The sequence below is a fragment of the Bos taurus genome, chromosome 18 (assembly GCF_002263795.3).
Source record: "Bos taurus isolate L1 Dominette 01449 registration number 42190680 breed Hereford chromosome 18, ARS-UCD2.0, whole genome shotgun sequence".
Taxonomy (NCBI): Eukaryota; Metazoa; Chordata; class Mammalia; order Artiodactyla; family Bovidae; genus Bos; species Bos taurus.
In genome coordinates this window covers 10,225,998-10,253,768 of record NC_037345.1, presented here as the reverse complement: position 1 = coordinate 10,253,768, position 27,771 = coordinate 10,225,998, and the positions used below count along the sequence as shown (strand labels likewise).

The 27,771-nt window shown below is 50.1% G+C and overlaps 1 protein-coding gene and 1 long non-coding RNA gene across 3 annotated transcripts; one reads left to right on the top strand and one right to left on the bottom strand.

Annotated features, from left to right (window-relative positions):
* Nucleotides 1–568: 568 nt before the first annotated feature.
* On the bottom strand, nucleotides 569–13,462 carry MLYCD (malonyl-CoA decarboxylase). Its single transcript, NM_001098946.1, has 5 exons — nucleotides 12,903–13,462; nucleotides 4,791–4,903; nucleotides 3,588–3,744; nucleotides 3,117–3,269; nucleotides 569–1,222 (listed from the first exon to the last, which is right to left on the bottom strand). Exons 1-5 carry the CDS (start codon nucleotides 13,443–13,445, stop codon nucleotides 689–691), a joined length of 1,500 nt encoding a protein of 499 aa, NP_001092416.1. The 5' UTR covers nucleotides 13,446–13,462; the 3' UTR covers nucleotides 569–688.
* On the top strand, nucleotides 4,900–26,854 carry LOC132342789 (uncharacterized). 2 transcript variants are annotated; one of them, XR_009491278.1, is made up of 5 exons: nucleotides 4,900–9,272; nucleotides 12,505–12,573; nucleotides 13,766–13,922; nucleotides 19,521–19,733; nucleotides 22,172–26,854. It is a non-coding gene; the product is annotated as an uncharacterized lncRNA (long non-coding RNA). The 2 variants fall into 2 exon arrangements; XR_009491277.1 differs by having other exon boundaries at nucleotides 4,900–12,573.
* Nucleotides 26,855–27,771: the final 917 nt, after the last annotated feature.

Here is a 27,771-nt window from a genome sequence, read left to right as displayed (position 1 = left end):
AAAGACAACCGTCACGCGACAGTGAATAGCCATGCGTTTAATGCCTCACAGAACAAACTTGTTCTCTGCTATGAAGTTCATTATGAACTTGAATCACTGTGACTGTCGAGTCTAGAATCCAGGTTAAATCCCGGGCGACGACAACTCTTGTGTCCAATAATTTAACCGAGTGAAGTTTGTGTAGATTCGCAAACCTTTTCATATATCTCCAGAATTTAACTGGTGAGACGTAGCAAGCCCTCCACCCCGCCGCCATTGGTGGAGAGAGTCGGCTAAGGCGACCACGGCTGAACCGTGTTCTGAGCTCAGAGGAACATCCGTTGTCATCTGGGCCATCTGCCCGGGGCCTGGCGCCCACCCTGCCCTGGGACGAGAGCTGGCTTCTGAAGGCCGTGCCAGGGTAGCGGGGCAGGCTGAGGCCCTGACGGAATCCCCGGGGGAGGGCCCCGCATCCCCACCCAGCCCACAGCCACCGATACCCACCACCACCCGGCAGTAACACGTCTTCCCTCTCGCCGTGGAAGCCGGGGCCCGGCCTCCCGGTGTGAGCCCGCCACAGGCCAGAGACCACAGTTCAACTCCGCTTTACTCTAGAAGTGCCTCTGGGTGCACAGCCCCACGTCCCCACCCCCGGGAAATCATCGTTTCCTGGGCTGGGGGACGTCGGTCGGCTTCGGTGAGCGTGACGCTAGAGTTTGCTGTTCTTCTGGAACTGCGCCACCAGGCTGAGGACCTGCTCGGAGGCCTTGATGCTCTTGGAGCCGAGGTAGGCGGTGCTGTTGGCGGCCGTGTCCTCTAGGAAGTAGCGGTAGTTGACCATCAGGCCGCAGGCGCCCGTGACGCCCTTGAGGCTGACGTCGGCCAGCCAGTTGATGCGCCAGAGCACGGCCCCGTTCTGCAGGTGGAAGTGGGCCACGGGGTTGAGCGCGTAGCCCCGGTGCTTCTCCCCGTACAGGTACCAGGCGCACAGCCGCATCAGCGGGGCTTGCAGTGCCCGCGCCAGCTGCTCCGACTGCGCCCACTCGCTGCTGCTCAGCAGCGTCTGCAGCGTTTCAAGCGCGGGGCCGCCCGTGAGCTCGGCGATCTCCTGACTCTCGGAGTCCGTCAACAGTCCGCTCCGCCCGTGCTCCTTGGCTTTGGACTTGAGTAGCCCCAGGAGCCACTTGGTGAAGCCGGGGATGGGAGACAGGCTGGAGAAGGCGCCCAGCGCGGGGAACTCCTTCTGCAGGCGCGGGGGGTAGGGGAGGAGGGGGAGAGAACACACACACGCGGTTCAGGGCTGAGGCACGGACACGGACACCCCCGCGTTTACGGCCTACGTGTGGCGAGCCTCCGGGTGCTGCCGCGTGGCGGACGGGCACCATGTGCGGCGGGCTACTCTCACAGCAAGAATCTGCCATGTGCAGGAGTTCTGGAGGCGTCCTGCGGCCCCAGGACAAGCCTCCCCTTGTGGTGTGTCCACCTGTACCGCCATCCGTGCAGGCAAGCTGGGGGTCTCGCCTGAAATCGGAGGGGTGGGTTGCTGTGGAGTAGGGGCCTGAATAGAGCCCACCAGGGGCCGCTCAGGGACTCTGCTGAGGCAGCATAATCGGGTTTGGTGCTCCGCACACTGTTGAATGAATAACTGATCACCTAACAATACCAATGGGGGCGGAGGATGGGGCGGGGGCGGGGGGCAAGGGCAGGTCTCCACATCAGATAACACGGTTCAATCACTGCTGTTCAAATCGCACAGCGTCCTCAATGCTCGTTTCACAGAAGCCAGAATTTTCCAACTGAAAATGTAACATACGCTCACGCCAGAAGAAGCATCTTAAAGTTCAGGACAGAAGCAAAGGAAGCAGCGCTCCAGTACTCTGAGCTCTCCAGGCGACAGAGAGGAGTCCTCTGTCTCCTGGCGGTGTTTACAAGGCTGAGACAGCTCTCTCACATCCTGCTGTCTGGATTTACATGACAAGGATTTACAGTCCTCTTCGTCCTCACTCAGGATCCAGAACCACAACTTTAACAACAGGATGCTCTTAAGACGACCCCCGGACGCTCCTAACCCTGCTCCCCCCATCTTTCATAACCCGCCACGCAGACCTCTGTGGGGACAGGGCTGTGCTTCTCTCCAGACTCCCCGGACGGCCATCCCGCTCCCAGCCCAGATGGGGAGCGGACGTCAGCGGGCAGCGCAGCTCCTGGGCCGCAGGACTCAGGAGCAGAGCTCGTGGGCGGGTCCCGGGCCGGGCCTCCTCCTCCGACTGCCTTCCTGACCCTCTTGCTCGCTCCCCCAACCCCACCCCCATCATCAACACCTTCAGCAGAGAAGCAGAAGAAAAGAACTCAAGAGTAACTAGAACAAGTGGCTCTTATCACCTCTGGGGAGAGCGCAGCAGGGTCTGAATCTAGAAGCTGATGCCCAACTGCATCCTGAGAGCTCAGATGTAATGTGAGGAGTCTACCGCGAGACGGTGTCTGAATTCCACCCTGGCCCATCCCTCTCTGAGGGGCTGCAGAGGCCGCCCCATGTATGGAGACCACAGGCGCAGAGAACACCGCTCTCAGAGCCCGTTCCTAACCGTCTAATTATTTTACCTAAAAATGAGACTCTATGCATGACAGTTTGCCCCAGCCCCTTGTGAGGTGGTTTTAAACAGCCCAGACCCACAGTGGACCAGACGTTTGTTTCCCAGGGCAACTGAGAGAACCTCGTGTCAGCGTTCGAACCCTCCAGCTGCCTGGCCTGAGCTCGGGGCTCCCTGCTGACCACGAGTGGCTGAGGGTGGCTGGGCGGTGCTTGTCAGGGCCAGGACTGGACCATGGGAGCCTACTGGTGACCGCGTGCCAGGAGGAAGCGGCCCCACCAGCCTGGGCGCAGGGATCCTTGCAGATGCCGCCGCCCTTGGGACGCATCTGAGCCTCCTGGTCCATGAGAGGCTAGTTTTGGGGGCCTTTTTCTCAGCATGCCTTCCACCTCCCGAGGCGTCTCAGGGCTCCTAGGAGCTGCCAAGGGGCACCCCTCCTGCTCACCCTGGCCTGGAGAGTCACCTTGTCCTTGAGATGAGGGCAGGACTCCTCGGCCACCCCAAGGCGGGGATGCACAGGGTGGGACCAGCGCCCAGCTCGCTCACCTGCAGCTCCTTCACCACCCGCTTGATGAGGAAGGCGCCCAGCTCCACGCCCTGCAGCCCCTGCTGGGTTAGGCTCAGCGAGTAGAAGATGGCCGTGGTGATCTTGTTCCGCTCCTCCGTCTCTGATGGGGGGCACTCCTTTACTATGATCGTCTGGAAAACACAAAGGACCCCAGGGTAGAGAGAGAGTCTCCCCTGACTCCCCAGACCAGCTCCAGAGGCTACACGTCCTGAGATCTCTCTGGAGGCGGTGGTCTCACAACCTCTGCGGCTGTGTGCCCAGCGCCGTATCATTTCCATCACTTCAAATTCTCATGCAAACTGTGGAATCATGACTCCTGGCCCTTAGGCCTCTCTGGGGCCTCCGTGCAAAACACTCCTCTTGAGCCCTGGAGAAGCACGCTGGCCCTCCTCCAGGGCCACGGGGCCCCACTCTGGGTCACCTGACCTGCACCGAGGGCACACAGGTACCTGGATGCTGCTGGAGATCTCGCTGGTCAGGGCCACATGCAGGACGATCAGGGGTTCCCCTGGCGTCGAGCAGTGAGAGAAGAAGTAGCACCTCCGATAGGGCCCCACGCGTCGCTTCATGTCCATCCAGGTTTTCACGGGGTGCACGGCCTCAGCCCTGGTGGGCACGAGACAACGAAGAGAGACAAACGTCACAGATCACGGATCAGATAGCCGGGGCAGAGTCCTAGTCGGCTATTCACTCAGGTCAAAGAAACCCTGTAAATACAGCTTCGAGGGACTCGGGAGGAAATTCAGAGAAGATCGCTTTAGCATGAAGCGGTACAGACTGAGAGGAACCAGAGCGGGTGATCGTCTTACACACAAAACTGTGCTCTTGGCCCGGGTCTTAAAGCCTGGTTCGCCGGGCCCTGGGGGAGCGGTTGTGCGCTGGATTTTCACACAGGGGCCTGACCAGATGCCTGTTGCTGGGGGTCCTGCGTCTGCTCTGAATCTCCGAGGTCTGAAGTCATCGCTGCCTGTGGACACGCGTTGCCTGGCGGGTTCTGCTAGTCCAGCCACCTCATCCACCGCTGCTGTTTCAACACGAGGCACAGCAGCAGCACTGTATGCCAACCCGCCTTTCACGGTGTCCAGGGCAGGCTGGATTCACTCACTGTATTGTGAGTTTGGAGATTCTTATCCAAGGGAGACATTTTAACAGCTGGTTGGGATGATGCTGTCTGGGTGACTAATGCTCACTCTTGGTCTGTGAGTCTGGGCAGCTCTGATCATGGGGTTCTTTGGGCAGAAGTGGGCTTGAGAGCTTTCTTTCTTTCTTTTAGACGTTTATTATTATCATTTATTTTTTGGCTATGCCGTGTGGCATGCAGGATCTTAGCTCCCTGACCAGAGACCAAACCCGTGCCCCCTGCAGTGGAAGCAGAGAGTCTCAACCACTGGACTGCTGAGGAAGTCCCCCGAGGGCTTTAACTATGAGCACGTAGCCGAGACCCCTCGTGCAGGTTCACTGGCAGAAGGACCCGTCTCTACCTGTGCCCTTTTCTCCTCGTGGTCTCGGCATCATCTGCCAGGACAGCCACCCCTGGGAATACCGTGTTTGGGTTTTATCAGGCTCGGGAGGAAACGTACATGGGTGGGGAGGCGGGGGATGGAGGCTGGCTTTCAGCTGAAATCTAAGCAGAGCGGCAGCGTCACACTCACTCGCTGATTCTCTGGAGCACTTCGCACGGGGAATGCCAGGTGACCCGCTCCAGGTTCAGGAACCCCGAGGAAAACCACTCTGAGAGCATGTTTTTCAGCACCCCGTTCATTTCCTGAAACGGAGAGGAGAGAACGCTGACCTTCCGTGGGGAAGATGTCCAGCCCATCCCCGAGGTGCTGCTGGGAATCAGACACAAAGTCGGGCAGGGGTGTGTGCTGAGACAGCCGGACAGACGGAATGCAGCGCTATCCCTTCTCTCCTCCCACCGGTAAGACAGCCGACTGGAGTGTTCAAGCTGAACCAAGTTCCCCAAGTCAGATAATGTGTTCTGGCTCATTTGCCACCGTGGACACAGCTACGCATGTGAGTTAAGCTCACGCTGAACAGTGTGTCGTGGAGCGAATGTGGACACCCTCTCAGGACCATTCTTTGATTCACCAAGACACCCATCCTTCTTTCTTAAGAGAAATAAGTGCTGGCTCCCAGCCCCACATTTAGACAACTCTAAGGTGTGTGCATGTTTTCCTATTTTTAATGTCTCGGAACTCAGGACCCATCTCTAGAGTGACGGCAGGTCATGGCTGAATCGGCAGCATTCTTTCCTTCCCTGAGTGGCCATAGAGTAATAGTGCATCTGGCAATCTGTGCATTTAAATTTGACATTATTCTAATTTCACTTTTTTACAGCAAATCTGCTTCCCAAAATGATCTGAGTCAACTTTACCATCAGAGATACATTCACATTGAGACTCTGAGGAAGACCAGAATGAGAGGTGCAGGAGGAGAGGACGCGGCTTAGTCTGGTGATCTCAGGCCAAATAAGTGGCAAGCTTTGTAACAGCCAGAGAGGAGGGACATCCAAAGCAAGAGACACGGCTGTTGTTCCTCAACAGTTGTGTCCCTTTCTTCCAAATCTACAGAAGCCTCACTTTTTAGCTGGGCACAAGGATGTTCAGAACAAAGCCTGCACGGCAACTGAGGGTAGCCACATCACTGAGTTCTGGCTACTCAGATGTAAGCGGAGGTGTTCTGTAGCAGCTTTTGGGAACCTTGAAAGATGGCAGGAGCAGCCCTTTGCTTCTCTTTTTCTTTGTCCTTCCCACTGCAGGTTGGAAGGTGATGTGATGGCTAGAGCTAAAGCAGCCACCAGGGGCCGTGAGGTAACTTTGAGGATGAAAGTTGTTCAGGGAAGAGCAACAAGCAGAAGTCTGGGTCAACGGAGGGCACCACAGAGCAGGATCAGCCCTGGGCTGCCCACCTCCAGACTTCTAAATGAGAGGCAAGCTTCTCTTGTTCAAACCACTATTGTTCTTGAGTCTCTGTTATTTAAGATGAGCTACATACTACACTGAATATTATTACTGAATAACAGCAAACATCTCCGTTTGTCTGGTACAGAACTGACCTTATGAATCCCTGTATAGGAATCACAAAGACCATGACGGATAACACCTATAAAACTGTACACAAGCTAAGAAACTGTTATAGGGCCAGTTCACATTCTAATCCATGCTAGAAGCTCAAAGGACTCAGAACCTGGTCACTTGAGGATACATTGCAGGCATGGAGTTGGTGGCTCAGAAAGGGTTTCAGAATGAAGTGAGGGCCACCTTTAAACACTGAAGGCCTGGGGCACAGAAGAGGCCCCATGGGGCCGAGAAGTTGGGGGTTAAGTCATCTAGGACCAACTAGGGGAGGCAAAAGTCAGACTCCACGTAAAGAAGAACATTCGTGTAGCTGGGGCTGCCCACGGAGTTCCTCCTGGCAGAGAGCGGCCCTCCCCATGGGATGAGACGGGCACAGGGTGGGCAAGAACACGGCAGAAATGTTTTGATTAGAGGGCCATGTGACCTCTCATTTCTCTTCACTCTTTACCCCACGGTCTAGTCTCCTTCACTGGGCTCTCAGCTCCATAAGCGTGGAGGTCATTTCTGATTCATTCCTCTGGTTCTCAAAGCATCAGTGGGGTCTCCCACGTGGAAGATGATAATGGATTGATGGCAAATGGAAAAGAGAAGACACCCTGGAGAACAGCGACTAGAAGCAGCAGGGGGAGGAAGGGATGGCTTTCTGGTCAACACAGATGGCCTCTTATAAAACTCTCTTTCCTGCATGGACTACAGTGGTTCAGTCTTCCTGGGGTCCTTGCACACTCTAGAGTGTGCACTAAACACCAGCACCCTCTCCCCAGAGAAATGCAAACACATTAGTAAAACTCTGTATAGAATTTCCTGGGTTTCATGGACCCCTTTGAAACTCATCTATGGATCATCCCCAGGGGTCCCTGGATCCCAGGCTGGGGACCTCTGCTCTGAAAGGTCAGGAATGGACCAGTCGAGTTCCATGTAGGATGTACTGGCATCTCTGTGACACATATAACAGGAAAAAGCTGGGAAAAAAATCTAGCTTCAGTGGTAGTTCAGTTCAATTACGAAAGGAATGGTCTGGCTGATGGAAGTGGCCTCCTCTCTAAGTCCCTTCGTTCTATTCTGGGCTACTGACAGCTATAAAATGTGACACTGGACACGAGATCTGGGAATCTAGGTTAAAGGTGACCCATCTCCCCCGCTCAGGGCCACCAGGACCGCAGCTGTTCAGGCTGGAATCAGGCGCCGAGGGCAGTAAGGCTGCTGGATCTCTGACCGTGGAAGGAGAGGGAACGGGCATGTGTGTGTCAGCCTCAGGAATTCAGAAACTTCATCGGCAACCCAGGACTTGAATGTGCCAGCTGCTGGCACAACATTCTTCTGTACAAATAAGCTCACCTCTTAGTCTGGCTGACAGAACTCAGTAGGACCACGAGGATCACCAGGGTAATTACAAACAGGACAAGCCACCAGGGAGCTCACGACGCTGTCTTGGGCTGGGTGCGGCGGCGGTGCTGGGGGCCTGGCTGGGGAAGAGCTCGGTCCCTTCTCCTATTTCTGCCTGGACTTCTTTTGAGGTTTCCACAGCCTTCACCATATTTCCGTGTTCACGTTTCCCATCATTTCCCAAATGCCAGGCCCACTCTGCACATCGCTGATGGTGCCTACACTCTCTGCTAGAACGGGAGTTCCCTGGGCTTCATCGGGGGTTTTATCTGTAAGAAACGTAACTCTTCAACCTAAAAGGGCTTTTGGAAAGAATTCTGTGTCTGTAACCAGGACACACAGGAGGCACGCTCCACCCTGCAAAACGCACACACTGTGTCCCCTGCTCAGTGCGCGGTTGACGCACAACTACAAGTTCACAGGGCGTCCCCTTCAGGAGGAGAGCAGCTGACAGGTGGCCTGGACTCACGCCTCGGAGCCCAAAGCCCTCCTCAGGAAGGAACACGCAGATTCGGGCTTCTGGTCACACGCCTAGGTGTCAGAATTAGCCTCTCAACTCACTTGGAACTTCAATAGAGAAGAACTTTTTTTAACAAAAAGAACATTTTGATCTTGTAAGCCAAGGCACTGCTTCTTTTTCAGCTTAATTAAAGCTGCTTTGTGGGTTTGATATCACCCCCTGCCATCCCACCCCCGCCACCAACAATGGATGACTGATTATTCTTCTATCTCCTATGGTTAAAACTCGGTGAGGGTGGGCAGGGGGAGGTCCTGTGATCAGAGAATTCAAGGACAATGACAAGTCCCTTTCCTACAGAATTCTTAACTATGAAAACAACTAAAATGCCTCTTGGAACAACTCCATTAAGATCAGTTCACTTACTACCATCCAAGAAGTTCTACAAAGCAGCATCAGATGGACAGACCACAGCAGCGGGGACTTGGGATGGATCAAGAAGTCCCAGGCTGACCCTCTGAGATGCTCAGGCTCCTCATGACCTTCTAAGTAACAGGTGGCAAAGTCCAGCTTCTCAGCAGTGGATCAGCTATCTTGAGAACCCAGCACAAACGTTTCACCTTTGCCAGGTTGTACGAACTTTCCCCATAGCACTTGCATCTTCCCTGCAGAGACTTGACACTGACTCTGAACTTCCTATCGAGAAGAATTAAGAAACCTTATCTGATTTAAATTATCTGACAAAGGTTTGTGTAGTCAAAGCCATGGTATTTCCAGTAGTCGTGTATGGATGTGAGAGCTGGACCATAAAGAAGGCTGAGTGCCGAAGAATTGATGTTTTCATACTGCGGTGCTGGGGCAGACCCTAGAGAGTCCCTTGGATACCAAGGGGATCAAACCAGTCAATCCTAAAGGAAGTCAACCCTGAATCCTCACTGGAAGGACTGATTGCTGAAGCTGACGCTCCAATACTTTGGCCACGTGATATGAAGAGCCGACGCACTGGAAAATACCTGGATGCTGGGAAAGGTTGAAGGTGGGAGGAGAAGGCGACGACAGAGGATGAGATGGTTGGATGGCATCACCGACTCAATGGACATGAGTTTGAGCAAGCCCTGGTAGGTGGTGAAGGACAGGAAAGCCTGGCGTGCTGCAGTCGACGGAGCTGCAAAGAGCTGGACATGACTGAGCGAGTGAACAACAGGAACAAGGTAAGGGATCCACGCCTGCCTAGACTCCTGCCTGGGGCTTCACGCTGGGCTCCACAGGGATGGAAGTGTCAGGCTTCTAGAACCTTCCTCTATCTCCAATTATCACAGCCCTCGGTCAGAGACAAACACTGGTAAGCATGTTTTCAGCCGAGCTCCACGGCACCTCTTGGGGCATTCCTTAGGAGAAGCAGACTGACTTTGGGCAGACTGTCCGCTGGCAGCCTCTCACCCCAGCGCAGAGCCTGCTGGCCCAGGACAGTGAAGGGACTGGGCAGCAGTCACCTAAAATCACGCTTCTAACCAGAGGACACCAGCCCGTCCTCCCCCTCCTGGTGTGCCTTCCACGGTACCCACTATTCCGTGTGAGATACCCAGTCAGCCTCCTTTTGGGCCTACCACTTGCCGGCGGTTATTCTAAAAATGCCTCTGTGCTCACAAGATCCAGTAACCAAGAAGCTCTGAGATCCAGCAGACTGAGTCCACAGCAGGGTAATGCCCAGGCCTGAGCCCCAAGCAGCTCTGGTTCACCAGAGATTACCTGGCAGCTCCAGAGGCCGGCAGGGTCCAGGGGAGAAGTGCACCTGTGTGATGGGGTGCTGGCCCCTGGGGATGCAGGGCTCCCACTCTAAAGCTTCGAGGGCCAAACCTCTGCTGGTTGCCTACACTGAATTCCTAAAAGCTAAAAGCTCTAGCTGCGCTGCCTCTTAAATGTTGCTGCAAAATCCCGAATCAAACAGAAGAGATGGGATCAAGATGGGCCAAACACACTAGGTGATTCTGGGGGCAAATTACTGCATCAGGTCCCCATGACGACTTCTATGGATTAAAAAACCTGTGTCGAGGGGAGGAAGTAAACTAGTTTAGTAACTAATGTCTCAGCATCGGAGAATGGAGAACCGGAGGCCACATCAGGAACTGCCCAGGGCGAGGCAGCCCCACTGTTGTGTAGGATGAGTCTTAGCCGCAAAGAAACCTTCCACGGCCCCCGGGGCTTGGTTCCAAGCTCAGACCCTTGAGTGGAGCAGTCTGACCTCGGGACAAATGGGGGCGATTAGTTGCCAGGTTCGCTGGACGCTGGGGCACCCAGGAGTCCAACTTACACTTCATCATTTGGCTACACAGGACAAGGTTCCCAGTTTTCCAGGAGCTGATCATCTAGTTGCAGGGTAACAATACATTTAAAGGCTAGATTCTGTGGTTAACGCGTCTGAGTGGTACAGACAGTTACATGCCTATGAAGCACAGAACGGGGTGAGGCCACCCTGAGCTGGACTAGCTGGAAAAGTCCAAAAAACGAGCTGGGGGTGGAGGTGGCTCCTACTCTTAACAGGAATCATGAGGGATGCGGGTTCAGGAACTTTCCATCCAAGAGAGAGCCTAGCTGGAGAGGAGGGTCCGTGCAGGGGAGAAATGCTGGGGGAGTTGGGATGTGCAGCGTGGCCGGTGGGCAGCAAAAATGCCAAAGGACAGACACTGATGGCCAGCCTTCCGGCCACGCGAAGTTTGATGATTTTTTTTTTTTCAAGAGAAGAGTAGAGACTGACCTGTGGCTTCAGAAGACGGTGGGCGCCGAGGTGGCTGGTATGAAGGAAGCTTGCACAGTCTTAGAAAGATAAACACACTCACAACTAGAGAACATTAAACTCCTGACTCAGGGAAACCAAATAAAACAAAGCCATTAAATGAGTGGGTTGTCTCACCTTCCCTTCGGTTTTATAGGAGAAGGCACATTCTAAGAGACTAAGCCAGCTTCGATCTGGTTAGGCCGTCAACTGAGAGTCGGAGTGCCATGATGGAGTGCACACCTGCAGCCGCGGCGGCAGGGCTTGGGCGGAGGCAATCTTACCAGCTCTGCGCTCTGGGGGCTGCACTGGGACAAGCTTCAGTCACCTCATCTGTCAGGCAGTCCCCACGTCTCGCTGAGGATGAAATGAGCTAGTGAATGGAAGGCACTTACACCTACTGTGTCTGCGGTTAATCTTCGTATACTCGAAGGGAAGCTCCCGGACCACGCCACCGTGGAGCCTGGAGCATGCCTGGGACAACACAGCCAGCCCATGGATGGCTGAAGGGGTGGACGGATGGGCAGAGGGGTTCACTGTGGGTCAGGTGACAGACATCCCACCTGATTCTCAAGTCTCCTATGCAATGAGAATTTAGTTTCAGAAGGCTTTCAGGAGCACTGGTCTCTGCCTCAAAGGAAAAAAAAAAAGTCTGCTTGGATTGCAGACTAAACCCAAGACACTCTTGGGAGGAATGGGTATGCCCGCAGGGTGTGGAACACAAGGTCTCAGCCTTTCAGATGGGGATTTAATTGGGAACACTCAATTTAACACACTCAGAATCCAAGACTGACTTGGTGCTAACGCAATAGACCACCAAGGTTCTCAGCTTGGCCCTAGGTAACACTTAGCGGTGTAGATCAGTCAGCTACTAAGAGCAGTCAAATCATAGCCTCTATCATCACCCCGAGATTAATCCTAACTACACCCAGTTTTAATGCATCTACGGCAAAGAAAGTTTCTTATACACACCAGAACTCATATACCATGACGGGATATAAAGTGTAGCCTATAAAACCCAGGGAATTTGGATTTGGGTAGTGGTCAGACATTCTTATTTGCTCTGAGTTCTTGGTCAGGTCATGTGAACTTATCTGACCTGTTTCTTTTACTGTAAAAGGTGATATATCACTTCCCCAAGAGTAAGGATATGAACAGGAAAACCATTATGCCAGGTGTTAGGCGTTCTTAAAGGAATCAGGACATAATCCTTTTAACTGTTCACTTCTTTTCCAAGCCAACTGAACTCGATAAAGTTCTGAATGTCAAAACTTTTCTATAACGTTTACAGCATTTTTGGTTTGCTATAGAGCAAATTAGTGGTCCATACTTGATATCAATGGAATACAAGAACTATATTCAACTATCAGCCACCTTTCAAGTCATCACTATTTAAACCTTAAATTATTTGTTCACATCTAAAGTGGGCTCACCTCGCTAAGTGCCTGATTACCCAAGGAGACAACTTAGAATCCTATTTTAGGGCTTAACTCGGGCTGGTGAAACGCTCTGCCCCGGGCGACGTGGCAGAGACGATAGAGGGCACCTGGACTCCTGGACGGTGGTGACCTCGAGTTCTAGTCACCTCTGTACGTTTCACAGGGTTTTTCAGGATAATGGCTCACACAGCTGGCGCTACAAGTAAGTTACCTTTTGTTGACCCCATCCAGGTTTTCAGAAAGTTACCCGATGCTCCGTTTGGTACTCATTCAAGTGTACCGCAAAGACGAAAATCTCAGGTAAGATAATAAAACAGAGAACTTTATAGAGCATGCTCATCAGGAACGAGGTGTGACAGGCACCTTGAAAGTAAGCTGGTGCCAAGTTTCTACCAAAACTGGAGAGAGCTGAGGCTTGAGTGAGGAAAGGGTGGGAAGGAAGTGGGGCAGGGTTCAGGGGCTGTGACTCTCGGAGAAGTGGGCACGGCTCCAGGCAAGCGAAGGTGGAGTGCTTGGGGCTTGAGGGGCGAGGGCCGCCAAGGGTCAGCGGACCTGGGCACTAGGCGGGGGCGCGGCCCGGGCGGTCCCCGCCCCCACGAGGTCCGGGGACGGCCCGGGCGGAGCCTTACCCGGACGTGCGGCCCGTCCACTAGCTTGAGGGCTTGCGCCTCGAGCAGGTCGGCCCGCAGCCGCACCAGGAAGCGCACGCCGCCCTCCATCTTGCTGATGTGGTGGAAGAGGCTGCGGTAGCGCGGCACTAGCGCGTAGCGCAGCCGGTCCTCGGCCTGCAGCAGCACGGCTGCCTCCCGCGGCTGCTGGCGCAGCTGGAGCACACCGGCGCTCTGCTCGGCCACCTGGCTGTGGTCCACGCCGAAGCCGCGCGCCAGGCGGCCCAGTAGCTCGGCGCGCTCGGCTGTCTCGGCCAGGCCGCCGTAGAAGCTCACAAAGTCTGCGCACTGGTTCTCCGCCCTCGCCGGGGTCTTCTCGCGCAGCTCATAGGCCGGCATCGCGGGCACGGCGCGGTGCAGCAGCTCGTCCATGGCCCGCTCCAGGGCGCCGGCCGCCGCCGGCCGCCCGCTCGACAGCCGGGGTCCTGGCGGCTGCGGCTGCCGCGGGGGTAGCCGCAGCCGGAGGAGGCGCCCGGCAGACAAGCCTGGCCCGAGGACTCGCATGGTGAGCGGCTACAGCTGCCTGGGGAACGCCGCGGCCGCCGCGCTTCCGGGTTCCGGCGCGCGCGCCTTCCCATTGGCCGAGGCTGAGGGACGGCCGGGGCGGCGACCAATCGGGAATGGGAGGGAGCGGGGAGACTGGGCGGGGCGACGGGGCGGTATGGAGCGCGGCGCCAGGCCAAGTGCGGCCAAAGGTAACCCGGACCGCGACCAATCCGAGGGCCGAGCGGCGGCGGGGCGGCTCCGGTTGGTGAGTTCAGGGGTGGCCCCTGCCCTGTCAGCTGTTCACCCAAAGTCACCTCCTCTGCCCCTCTCTCCTCCAGGGCCTAGCTCTTCAGCCCTAAGGAACATGACAGTCACTCAGCGGACGTGTTACACGCGCAGATTCCTGGCCCGACCCCAGAGATTCTCGGAGTGTCTGGGGCAGGGGCGCAGGCATCTGCGTGTCTACGAAGTACGCTAGTGGTCGTTTCTGGCAAGGTAGGTCGCCTCTGTCTCGACCCCTGCCTAGCGCTCTCGCTTGCACAGATGACCCCCAGAGCTGCAGGCTATCGCTCTCCTGAGCTCCGGACCCAGGCTTCCAGCTGCCTGCTGGAGCGCTCTCTCACCGATGCGGCAAACGGGGCTCTCCCAAGCGGCTCGTGCCCCACCCTGTCCCCCTTCCCTTGGTCCTCATTCATTCACTCCCTTATTCAACAGAGTGTTTATTAACGGCCTGGCAGGTGCCAGGTCGTGCACTAGGCACAGAGATAAAATAGTGAACGACAGACCTGATCGTGCCTCCATGGAGTTTACATTCTAACAGGAAAACAGACCACGGCATAACTACTGGTTGCGGTAAGTGCTGTAAGGGAAATAAACTGTGTGGAGTGATATAACTGGGCCGGCGTGGACTTCCCCTCACCCTGTGGACCGGGTCATCAAGGAAGGTCTCTTCCGCACAAGCTCAGGAGCAGGAGCAGGAGCGCAGGAGTACCGTATCAGTTACTAACCCTATTCTCACTTGCTCCACAACCAAATGCAAGCACCCTCTTCCATCGCTGGAGGGAGCACCACTTGGTAACATCCCTGTGTGGTGGGGAGGGGGTGCCTTTGGAATACCTCTCAGCATTGCAAACTGGCCCAGCAATTTGCACAGATAAATCCTCCGTCTGCTGAATGGGCTAATGTTCCTAGGAGAGATAATTTCCTCCCCTAGGAAGTGAGGCTCTGACTCCCTTCTGTTGTCTCCTCCTCCTCCTAGTCCCAATCCCATACTGCATTCATGGGAGAATACCACACACCAGCCATGTCCCCCACGGAGCAAAAACTGCAGGAGGCACGAGGAATACGTGCGGTTTTGCTCCACTCAGATGGAAATCCAAAGCGTCCTTTGTTCAAGGGGGGAGAAAACCCAGTGCCTGGCTGCCTAGATACCAGAACTACCCTAGAACTGTCTGGTCCAAGTGTTACGGTATAAAGAAGCCGAGGGGTAGTAGTTCTTTATGGGGCCAGCCTTTGCCCTGATCTTACAGGGCTCCTTCTGCCGAGGCACAGACACGCAAAGCCTTCTGAGGGCTTGGCAGTGGCTTCTGAGCCAGCGCTGGTTCACCTTCACTAAGGAAATGGCCAAGACGCATCTCCAGCTGCTGAAAGGAGTCTGCCCAGGCCAGACAGGCTGCTATGGTGCTTGGCCTCACATTCCCCATTCCATGTGCTCTCATCTATCTGGGATACCCCGGCCTTGCTGCAGGAACCTCATCCACTGCTTAATTACTAATATTCGCTTAAAGTACAGTTCTCAATCCCTCTTCCATCTCCCTACCTTTTCACATACTTTTTTTTTAAATTGAAGTATGGTTGAATTATAATGTGTTAATTTCTGCTGTACAGCAAAGTGGTTCAGTTATATGTATGTATACATTCTTCTTCATAGTCTTTTCCATTGTGGTTTATCACAGGATATTGAATATAGTTCTTGGTGCTCTACAGTAGGACCCTGTTGTTATCTATTCTATATATACCAGTTTGCATCTGCTAATCCCAGACTCCCAATCCGATCCTCTCCCAGCTCCCTCCTCCTTGGCAACTACCAGTCTGTTCTCTATGTTCCTGATGCTGTTTCACAGATAGGTCCATTTGTGTTATCTTTTAGATCCCACATATAAGTGATATCATATGGTATTTGTCTCTCTCTTTCTGATTTACTTCACTTAGTATGATAAACTCTAGCTGCATCCGTTCATATAATTTCCTTTTTTTCTGATAAATAAGAGGTTTTAATGTATAAAAAGTGAATTAAGCAGCTCCTGGAACACATATAATTTCTTGATTCTGCTTTGCTCTGTGTTCATAGTTCATTTTCTCTAGGTGTCAACTGCCATTCTCTGCTTCTCCCTGCATATTCCCTTGGTTCAAAACACTGCCCTAATCCAAGACTGAAATTGAGAAAACAATTCCATTTACAAGAGTATCAAAAAGAAAAAAGCACGTAAGAATAAATTTAACCAAGGACATCTAGGACATGTACACGGAAAAAAACAGAACACTGAAATGAAAGAAGATCCAATCAAATGGAAAGATAGTCTGTGTTTATGAGTTGGAATATTTAACATGGTTAAGATGGTAAAACTGCCCAGATGAATATGCAGATTCAATGTAATCCCTATCAAATCCTCTTTGCAGAAATGGAAAAGTTCAGCCTAAAATTCAAAATGAAAATGCCAGAGGCCCTGAACAGCCCAAACTCCTTCTTTGTTCTTTAAAAAGAAGAACAAAGTTGGAAGATTCGCACTTCCTGATTTCAAAACTCACTACAAATTTACAGTATCCAAAACAATGTGGTGCTGACAAAAAGGCAGATGTATACATGGATGGGAGAGAACTGAGAGTCCAGAAATAAACCTATGCATCTGTGGTCTGCTGATTTCTCACAAGGTTTCTATGACCATTGAATGGAAGAAAGGATAGACTTTTCAACAAATGGGACCAGAACAACTGGATATCCACATGCAAAAGAATGAATCCAGATGTCTACCTCACACCATACACAGAAATTAACTTAAAATGTATCAGTGACCTAAATATAAATCTCTCAGAAGGGAAAATAGATGTAAATCTTCATGACATTAGATTAGGCAGTGGTTTCTTAAATATGACACCAAAAGCAAAAACAACAAAATAAAGTGCACTTTATCAAAATTAAAAACTTTCATGCATCAAAGGACATTATCAAGAAAGTGAAAAGATAATCCACAGAATGGGAGAGATACTTGAAAACCACATACCTGATAAGGATCTAGTCTCTAGAATGTATGAAGTATTCCTATATTTGGACACCAAAAAGATAAACAACCCAATTTAAAAAAAGGGCACAGGAATTTGAATAAACATTTCTCCCAAGAGGATATGTATATGAACAATAAACACGTGAAAAGATTCTCAACATCAGTAGTCAGTATGGAAATGCAAATCAAAACCACAGTGAGCTATCACTTCAAATCCACTGGCATGGCAATAATAATAACTACAAACAGTAACAACAGTCAAGTAAGTGTTGGTGAGGATATTGAGAAATTGGAACTGTCACACACAGTGGGGATGTAAAATGGTTCTGTGCGTGTGTGCTGAGTCACTCAGTCATGTCCGACTCTGCGACCCTATGGACTTGTAGCCCACCGGACTCCTCTGTCCATGGGGTTCTCCAGGCAAGAATACTGGAGTGGGTTGCCATTCCCTTCTCCAAGGGATCTTCCCAACCCAGGGATCGAACCCAGGTCTCCTGCGTTGCAGGCGGATTCCTTACTGTCTGAGCCACCAGGGAAGCCCAAAATGGTGCTGCCATTGTGGAAATTATTTTGGTAGCACCTTAAGAAGTTAAACACAGAGTTACCATATGGCCCAGCAACTCCACGGCTAAGTATATGTTCACAGTAAAACGTGAATACAGATATTCACAGCAGCATTATTCATAAAGTCAAAAACAGCCCAAACATCCATGACTGGATGAATGGAATAAACCCAATGTCATATGTCTACAAAATGGAATATTAACAGCCATCAATAGGTATGGAATACTGATACATGTTGCAACATGGATGAGTCTGGAAAACATTATGCCAAGTGAAAGAAGCCAGATACAAAAGACCACGTTTTGTAGGATCCTATTTATGTGAAATCTCTAGAACAAGTCTCTACAAAAGTCTATACAGACAGAAAGTAAATTAATGGTTGCCTAGCACTGTGGGAGGGGAGAATTGGTAGTCACAGTTCATGGGTGTGGAGTTCTTTTTGGCTGATGGAAATGATCTGGAATTATCCAGTGATGATGACTACACAACATGAATGTACTAAAACCTCCCAAATTGCACACTTTAAAATGGCTGAAAGAGGCTCAAACTTCCAGGTAGGAAATGAATGAGGCACATGTATGAAATGTACAGCGTTGAGGGATATAGTCAATAGTTATGTAATATCTTTGTGTGGAGACAGATGGTAACTAGACTTGCCGTGGTCATTTTGTAAAGTAGAGAAACACTGAATTGTTATGTTGTGTAATAGGAACTAACACAGTGTTGGAGGTCAGTTATACTTCAAAAGCAAACTCAAAGGAAAAAAAGACCAGATTGGTGGTTTCCAGAGGCAGGGATGGAGGTAGTCAGAAGGCACAAAATTCCACTTGTAAGATAAATAAGTACCAGGGCTGTAAGGTACAACATGATTAATGTAATTAACACCGTTGTATGTCCCATATGAAAGCTGCTATTAAAGAGTAAATCCTGAGTTCTCATCATAAGGGGAAATTCTTTTCCTACTTCTTTTTTAATTTATATGCAGTAATGGATGTTCACTAAATTTATTGTGGGAATCATTCCATGATGTAAGTAAGTCAAATCATTATGCTGTACACCTTAAACTTCTGTCAATAATATCACAGTGAAAGTGGAAAGAAAAAAATAAAATGGTTAAAATAAAAATTAATTTTATGTTATGTGGATTTTATTAAAAAAAAAAAAAAAAGGGACCATCTCAGAAGGATTTGCATCTCTCTAGCCAATATCAGTTCAGAGAATCTGATTGATCCATCTTGGATTAAGTGACCAGGCTAGGATAAAAGGTAATGGGACTGGGGGATGTACCCTTTTGGGAAGGGACACAGTATTCAGAGGAGAGGGTTATGGGCTTGGCAGCTGTCCCAAAAGATATCTGTTGTTGTTAGTTACTAAGTCATGTCCGACTCTGTGATCCCATGGACTGTAGCCCATCAGGCTCCTCTGTCCATGGGATTTCCCAGCAAGAATACTGGAGTGGGCTGCCATTTCCTTCTCTAGGGGACCTTCGCCACCCAGGGATCGAATCTGCATCTCCTGCATTGGCAGGCCGATTCTTTACCACTGAGCCACTGGGGAAGCCCGAAAGATATCTACTTTTAAGCATAAAAAAAGAGCTAAAAATTTTTTTGGAAAAAAAAATCACCCATAATTCTAGCATCTTAATTACGGCAGTTTTTATTTCTGCAAATCCTTCCAGTATTTGTCCACAGGCCAACACATTTTTCTGAGTTGTAATCACTGTGTTTGTGCTGTTTATTTCCTGTTCTTTTTTACTTCCCATCACATCACAAACATCTCCCATGTTTCTAAATCACCTTCATAATCATCCTTTTTAATGGCTGCATAACATTCAATTGAGTTGATGTACCATAATCTCTTAATCGCTCTGCCATTTCTGGATATTTACACAGCTTCTAATTTTTTTTTCCCTGCTAATATATAGATCCTGCTGCAGGAAATATTTTCATGCATACTGATTTTTTTCTTTACTGGAGTTGCCCAGATTACTTAAAAACGACCAAATAGGATAAAATTTCCCATGAATTGTCAAACTAACCAAGAAACCTAGAATAGAGAGAGACTTGTAAGCTCTCCGGGGTGCCCTGGGCAGACAGACACAGCTCCTGGAGACCCCACCTCCCCAGGGAGGGCTCTGCCCTCTCAGTGCTGGTGTGTTCATGCCTCTCTCCCTACTAGCTGTTCTCTGAGTTGTCTGTGCTGTGAATATACGAATGTGGATTTCTCCTTTTATTTGATTTGCATCCAGGTGTGTTTGGCTCAGCAGTAAAGAATCAGCCTGCACTGCAGGAGATGCCGGAGATATGGGTTCGATCCCTGGGTCAGGAAGATCCCCTGGAGGAGGACATGGTAACCCATTCCAGTATTCTTGCCTGAAAAATCCCATGGACAGAGGAGACTGGTGGGCTACAGTCCATGGGGTCACAAAGAGTTGAACATGATTGAGCACGCACGCACACAGGTGGGTTTGTTTTTGCTGTTGCAGCGCTACCATGAACATTCTTAGACACATCTCCAGGTCCTGGGGCACATGTGTCCCTGGAGAGCCTCTCACCCTTGACACGACAGACATATTGTGTTTGTGTGACGCGGAGCCATCCCGTGCATCCTGGCCTCTACACACTAGATACCAATAGTAGCTCCAGTCAACAACCGAAAATGTCTCTGGCCATTACCAAATGTCCCCTGGGGGAACCAGCTGCCTTCCCACTGTGGAGGACCACTGCTCTAGACTAATGGTTCTCAAACTGCTGCACTTCAGAATCATACGGGGGATTTTTAGCAATATTCCATTCCTTATATCTGAACAAAACTATAATTCAAAAAAGTACAGGCACCCCTGTGTTCACAGCAGCAGTATGCACAACAGACAAGGCGTGGAAGCAACCTAAGTGCCCGTTAACAGAGGAATGGATAAAGAAGATTCGGTGCATATACATACACCGAGTTGATTAGCAACCATAATTCCATCTGCCACCTTAGTTCCCTTTTGCCATATGTAATGTAACATATTCACAGCTTCCAGGGGTTAGGGTGTGGACATATATGGAGGACGACATTCTGTGGGCACCCAGGGCAGCCTCCCTCATGAGGATCACATGTTGCCCACAAGAAAAAGATCTCGTTTCAAAACACTATTATACCATGAATCTATTTTTATTTTAAAAGACAAAACAAAGCATTCTGAAAAAAAGTTCACCAAAATGTTAACGCTAAGTTATTTCTGGGTGATGGCTCTAAAAAAAAAAAACTTTAAAATATTTTTTAAAACTCTATTTTTGAGTTGCCGGATTAAAAAAAAAATTACAGTGAGGTAGCATGAGTTTTAACAGTAATAAAAAGCCACAGTGTTTTCATTTCCATTCTGGATGGGAAAAAAAGAACCTATATTTATCTGGCTTCATAACTTGTGCATCTTCCAGGAAGCTACATGTTACTCTTTATCCAGTGTGATTTGACAGGGTGAACACTTGGAGGTGTTGGCTCTGTGCCAGCCCTTGGCCCCCCGTGTTTGTTACAAGTATGAATAGAGCTCAGCCACTGCATACAGACAGCTCAGGGTGCCTGAACATCTCACGTTTCCTGCTTTAATATTCAGTTCAATTCAGTTCAGTTGCTCAGTCGTGTCCGACTCTTTGCGACCCCATGAATCGCAGCACGCCAGGCCTCCCTGTCCGTCACCAACTCCCAGAGTTCACTCAGACTCACGACCATCGAGTTAGTGATGCCATCCAGCCATCTCATCCTCTGTCGTCCCCTTCTTCTCCTGCCCCCAATCCCTCCCAGCATCAGAGTCTTTTCCAATGAGTCAACTCTTTGCATGAGGTGGCCAAAGTACTGGAGTTTCAGCTTTAGCATCAGTCCTTCCAAAGAAATCCCAGGGCTGATTTTCTTCAGAATGGACTGGTTGGATCTCCATTAGTAACTGTATTAAACTCAGTTCAATCTCTTCTTGGGAACTCAGTGTTCTCATCAAGACCCACGCTGGTGTGAAATACTTTGTGGGGTCTCAGTTCCTGTCTCTGGACATCACACTCCTGAGGCTTCTGCAACATATGTGGTCACTCACTGCTTAGACTGAGTGGTCATAGATGGTCACCATTTCTTGATGGTCGGTACTGACGGTGATGATATTCATGTTTCAGAGCACTGACTACATGCTAGGAAAAGTGCAAAGTCTTTCACATGTTTCATCTCGTCTAACTCTCAGATAACCCTGAAGGAGGGGCTTTATTACTTTCCCGTTTCACAGATGAAAAAACTGAGGCTCAGGCAGGTAAGGTAATGTGTCCAAAGTCACACAGCTAGTTAGTGAAGTGCCAATCACCCCATTTCTGGCCAATTCCAAGGCATAAGATATTCATCTCTCCCCAATATCATTTCCTACATGCAGTATATAACCCCATGGATTGCAGCAGGTGCTATGTTCCAAAGACAGTGGAGATAATTCCTATCCTAACTCTAACTCTCCTCTCCTTGAATCTGAGTGGGCGTGTGGAGTAGCCATGCAGTTCACTGCTCAGATCTCCCTTCAAGAAAGAACTCAGTGTTCAGCTGCAAGGAAGACTGTAGCTGATGCCTGAAACTGTTAGTGCCTGCACTGCACACTTCAGCTTTCAGACCAAGGCCACACTCTTCCTGGGCGGCCCTGCCCATGACTCAGCAGGGCAGAAGTCCAGGGCTTGGTGTTTCCCAACATGGGCATCTCCCAGCAGACAACCTTTGGTCCTGAGTCCGGGGAGGTAGGGTTGGCCACACCTCCCACATGCACCACCCTCAGTGGCTCTTCCTGCCCCATCCTGCACACTCCCACCCTCTTCCCCTCAAAAGTATCAGATCTACACTGTGGTCTGAAAGCTTTTGCTGCCCTATTCTGCCTCCCACTCTGTTCTCTTTCAGATGCTACCCACAGCAGACCTCTTGGACTCTAAGCTCCATCCCAGTGGCTGCTTGCCAGAGGACTCATCTGACACAGTGTAGTGCTGTCAAAAGAATGTGGTGGAAGTGTTGCTGCATGACTTCCAAGACTGGGGCACAAAAGGCCAGGCAGCCTCCTCATTGTCACTGGAACACTCGCTCATAGAGCCTTCAGCTGGCACGAGGCTGCCATATTGTGAGGAAGCCCAAGCCAGCCCATGTGGAGAGACCACATGGAGAAGCTCTGAGATAACATGAAAGGGGTTTGGGAGAGAAAGGGAGGGAGGGAGACAGGGAGGGGAAGGGAGGAGGGGGAGACAGAGAAATTGATGTCCTTGGCCAGCCACCATTTACTCCAAACCCCTGTTCTTGGAGGAGGAAATGGCAATCCACTCCAGTATTCTTGCCTGAGAAATCCCACAGACAGAGGAGCCTGGCGGGCTATCATCCATAGTGTCGCAAAGAGTCTGACACGCCTAAAGCGACTTAGCATACCTGCTGTTCTAGTTCTGCTGCTGCTGCTGCTAAGTCGCTTCAGTCGTGTCCAACTCTGTGAGACCCCATAGATGGCAGCCCACCAGGCTCCCCTGTCCCTGGGATTCTCCAGGCAAGAACACTGGAGTGGGTTGTCATTTCCTTCTCCAATGCATGAAAGTGAAAAGTGAAAGTGAAGTTGCTCAGTCGTGTCCAACTAGTAGCAACCCCATGGACTGCAGCCTACCAGGCTCCTCCATCCATGGGATTTTCTAGGCAAGAGTACTGGAGTGGCTTGCCATTGCCTTCTCCATTTTAGTTCTAGCCACCACTAGATTAAAACCACACAAGAGCCACCTGCTCAGACAAGCCCTTCCCCAGTTCCTGACCCACTCAGACAATGAGAGGCAAATTGTCATTGGTGGTTTCAAGCCACAGAGTTTTGACTCATTTGTTACTCAGCGGTAGATAACTGGTACGAGCACTCTGTGGACAGAGGTGTGTGAGGCTGAGGCCTGTCACTTTTCAGAATACTTAAGCACCTTTGCTGCTGACAGCTTGGCACACTGTAGGTGTCCAGCACACATCTGTTACTGTTTTGCATGTTCAATAAGATTATAAATATGGAAAACTCAGCAGTGGCCACAGGACTGGAAAAGGTCAGTGTTCATTCCAATCCCAAAGAAAGGCAATGCCAAAGAATGCTCAAACTACCCCACAATTGCACTCATCTCACACGCTAGTAAAGTAATGCTCAAAATTCTCCAAGCCAGGCTTCAGCAATACATGAACCGTGAACTTCCAGATGTTCAAGCTGGTTTTAGAAAAGGCAGAGGAACCAGAGATCAAATTGCCAACCTCTGCTGGATCATGGAAAAAGCAAGAGAGTTCCAGAAAAGCATCTATTTCTGCTTTATTGACTATGTCAAAGCCTTTGACTGTGTGGATCACAATAAACTGTGGAAAATTCTGAAAGAGATGGGAATACCAGACCACCTGATCTGCCTCTTGAGAAATTTGTATGCATGTTAGGAAGCAACAGTTAGAACTGGACATGGAACAACAGACTGGTTCCAAATAGGAAAAGGAGTATGTCAAGGGTGTATATTGTCACCCTGCTTATTTAACTTATATGCAGAGTACATCCTGAGAAACGCTGGACTGGAAGAAACACAAGCTGGAATCAAGATTGCCGGGAGAAATATCAATAACCTCAGATATGCAGATGACACCAGCCTTATGGCAGAAAGTGAAGAGGAACTAAAAAGCCTCTTGAAAGTGAAAGTGGAGAGTGAAAAAGTTGGTTCAGAAAACGAAGATCAGGCATCTGGTCCCATCACTTCATGGGTAATAGATGGGGAAACAGTGGAAACAGTGTCAGACTTTATTTTTCTGGGCTCCAAAATCACTGCAAATGGTGACTGCAGCCATGAAATTAAAAGACGCTTACTCCTTGGAAGGAAAGTTATGACCAACTTAGATAGCATATTAAAAAGCAGAGACATTACTTTGCCAACAAAGGTTCGTCTGGTCAAGGCTATGGTTTTTCCTGTGGTCATGTATGGATGTGAGAGTTGGACTGTGAAGAAAGCTGAGCGCTGAAGAATTGATGCTTTTGAACTGTGGTGTTGGAGAAGACTCTTGAGAGTCCCTTGGACTGCACGGAGATCCAAACAGTCCGTTCTGAAGTAGATCAGCCCTGGGATTTCTTTGGAAGGAATGATGCTGAAGCTGCAAGTCCAGTACTTTGGCCACCTCATGCGAAGAGTTGACTCATTGGAAAAGACTCTGATGCTGGGAGGGATTGGAGGCAGGAGGAGAAGGGGACGACAGAGGATGAGATGGCTGGATGGCATCACTGACTCAATGGATGTGAGTCTCAGTGAACTCCGGGAGTTGGTGATGGACAGGGAGGCCTGGCGTGCTGCGATTCATGGGGTCGCAAAGAGTCGGACACGACTGAGTGACTGATCTGATCTGATAAATACGGACTAGATCTGAGCTGCCTAGAAATACATGTGTAGCTTTGAAATTAAAACACTTCCTAATTAAATTGTGAAGAGGATCCATTCTAAGATGCCCTCCAAACATTTGTTAGAGAAACAGAAGATGCTTCAGAGAATTGGGATTAAATGATAAGACTGAGACTCAGAATTATGACATTTCTAATGTCAAACAAGCAGAACCTGACCAATGTCTCTATGCAGATGAATGCAATTGAAACAAGGAAACAAAAGTTGTTCTTGGATATGGCCCATCCCAAATCCTGACATAGGCTGTGATATCTTTAAAAAGGAAGGGACAAAAAGAAGGGAAGAGAGAAGAAAGAAATAGGCATGATGTAGTGGAAAGTTCTGGGCCCAGAACACATGACTTCAGACACTTGTGGTTTATCTGGTTTCACGGAAATTCTTAACCTTTACTGGGTTCAGTTTTCCCATTTGTAAGTGGGGAATAAAAACATCAATACCCCCTTTAATGGAAGTTGTGGGAATTCAATGAGATATGCATGTGAAAAGATATGTTGCCTGTAAAGTACTTTACACATGGAAGCTTTGCTCACTTAAAGCTACTAAGAGGAGACACTTGTCTTCCTGTTGTAAGGACCACTTGTCAGGGAGCTTAGGAAACAGAGACTGTAGGAAAACAAGAAGGTTTCTGAGCTGGGCACACCTGGGTTTGACTCCCATCTTCACTGATGTAAATGTAACTTGGTTGGTAAACCTGTTGGCAGAATCTTCTAGAGCTGAATGTATGGATATGACCCAGAAATTCCCTCCCTGGTATGTACCAAGCAGAAGTGCTCAGCGTGTTCACCAAAAGGCACATCCTAGAATGTGCACTGCTGGAGAAGGCAATGGCACCCCACTCCAGTACTCCTGCCTGGAAAATCCCATGGAGGGAGGAGCCTGGTAGGCTGCAGTCCATGGGGTCGCTAAGAGTCGGACACGACTGAGCGACTTCACTTTCACTTTTCACTTTCATGCATTGGAGAAGGAAATGGCAACCCACTCCAGTGTTCTTGCCTGGAGAATCCCAGGGACGGGGGAGCCTGGTGGGCTGCCGTCTATAGGGTTGCACAGAGTCGGACACGACTGAAATGACTTAGCAGCAGCAGCAGCAGCAGCAGCAGCAGAATGTGCACTGCAGCCCGGCAGTTTAAAAGCCCAGACCTGGATGCGACCCAAACGTACATTGTATTTGCCTTCTCCTGCTGCATAATGAATGGCCACACAATTAGTGGCTCAAAACAACATACATTATTGGTCTACAGCTTCTGTGAGTCAGGAATTTGGGCTTTGCTTCAGAATCTCAGCAAGCTCAGTCAGGTGTCTGCTGGGCAGTGGTCTCATTCCAAGGTTCGACTGGGGAAGGGTTTACCTCTGAGCTCAAGTGCTTCCAACATGGTCATTGGCAGAGTTTAGAATTTTGTGGCTGTAACCCTGAGGCTTCTGTTTCTCACAGGCTGTCAGCTGGAGGGTGTTCTCAGTTCCTTGTCACACGGGCCTCTGCAGAGCCAGCAAGAGACGGTTTCCTTGCCAGATGGCAGTCTCCATCCTACATAACCTACAGATGTGAGGGAAGTCTTGTTGTATTCTGTTGGCTACAACTGAGTCAGAGAATTGATGCCTTCCAGCTGTGGTGCTGGAGAAGACCCCTGAAAGTCCCTTGGACAGCAAGGAGATCAAACCGGTCAATCTTAAGGGAAATCAACCCTGAATACTTGTTGGAAGGACTGATGCTGAAGCTGAAGCTCCAGTATTTTGGTCATCTGATGTGAATAGCCGACTCATTGGAAAAGTCTCTGATGCTGGGAAAGACTGAGGGCAGGAGGAGAAGGGGGTGTCAGAGGAGGAGATGGTTGTGTGGCATCACTGATGCAATGGACATGAACTTGGGTAAACTCAGGAGATGGTGAGGGACAGGGAGGCCTGGCATGCTGCAGTCCATGAGGTCACAAAGAGTTGGATTCGACTGGGCGGCTGAACAACAACAACAATTGATTTAGACACCCTGCCCACTGTTAAGGGGAGGGGGGTAGAGTCTGTCCATCACTCCTATTAACAGCAGAATGGATACATAAAGCATGAAATGTCACACAGTGGGATACTCCACAGCGATGAGAATGAGCAGATTCTGCCTCATGCAACAATATGGAGAAATACCCAAATACAGTATGGAGTGAAAGAAGCCAACGAGTGATGATGAAACAGGAAGGAAGGGGCATAGAGACACTCAGCATATGACATAAAACTGATTAGAACCGACTAGGCACAGGATGGTGGAAGATTCGCTTTCCAGGGGACTTTGAGCCTCACTGTATGCCCACTGAAACACATCAGCTAAAAGACATACAGGCGTCAGGACAGTTCCAACGCCTGACTATAAAGGGCTCAAAAGTAGGTGGTAGCCCAAATTCCTGGAAATCGCCACCCCTTCCCCGCAAATAGTTGGAATAATCCTCCCACTCATTAGCTTATGAAATTATTCAACCCATAAAAACTAGCCGCCCCATATTTCAGGGCCTCTCACTCTCCGAGACAGCCCATACTCTGTCTGTGGAGTGTCTGTCTCTAAACAAATCTATTTCTTATCTCTCACTTTGTCTCTCACTGAATTCTCCCTACGACGAGACATCAGGAACCTGAGCTTCAGTAGGTCTTGAGATCAGGTGTGATCTCAGTTAAAAGACTGGGGGTTCAGGTCCCATCTGAGTTGTGTGGTTTAGACTGCGTTGCATAAAGTTCAATAACTGTCAAAACCAACCACTACTGTCAGAAGCCAGAACGGAGGTCACCCGGGGATGAGGGAAGACGGATGACTGGGATGAGATGTGCCTGGGGCTTTGGCGGAGGGTGGGGGGGGTGGTTCGTGTTGTTTCTTGGCCTGGATGCTGGCTACAGGGATGAGGTCATGGGCATGAAGCACACTCGTGGCGATGTGTCTCCTCCCTGCCTGGACCATGCCTCCCCACTTGTCAGATGGCTGGCTCCATCACAGCCTTTCATCTCCCAGAGGCCCATCCTTATCAAAACCATCTCCTTGAAGCCTTTTGTTTCCACCATAGCACACCTATCACAAATGCGCGGTTATGCTATTGATTTATT

What these genes read in the sequence shown, in the direction of transcription:
- MLYCD (NM_001098946.1), bottom strand. Translation starts at nt 13,445, where the DNA reads ATGCGAGTCCTCGGGCCAGGCTTGTCTGCCGGGCGCCTCCTCCGGCTG. An exon ending in TGGACGGGCCGCACGTCCGG is followed by an intron (nt 4,904 to 12,902) that starts GTAAGGCTCCGC and finishes TCTCCGTTTCAG; the next exon opens with GAAATGAACGGGGTGCTGAA. An exon ending in AGATCTCCAGCAGCATCCAG is followed by an intron (nt 3,270 to 3,587) that starts GTACCTGTGTGC and finishes TGTGTTTTCCAG; the next exon opens with ACGATCATAGTAAAGGAGTG.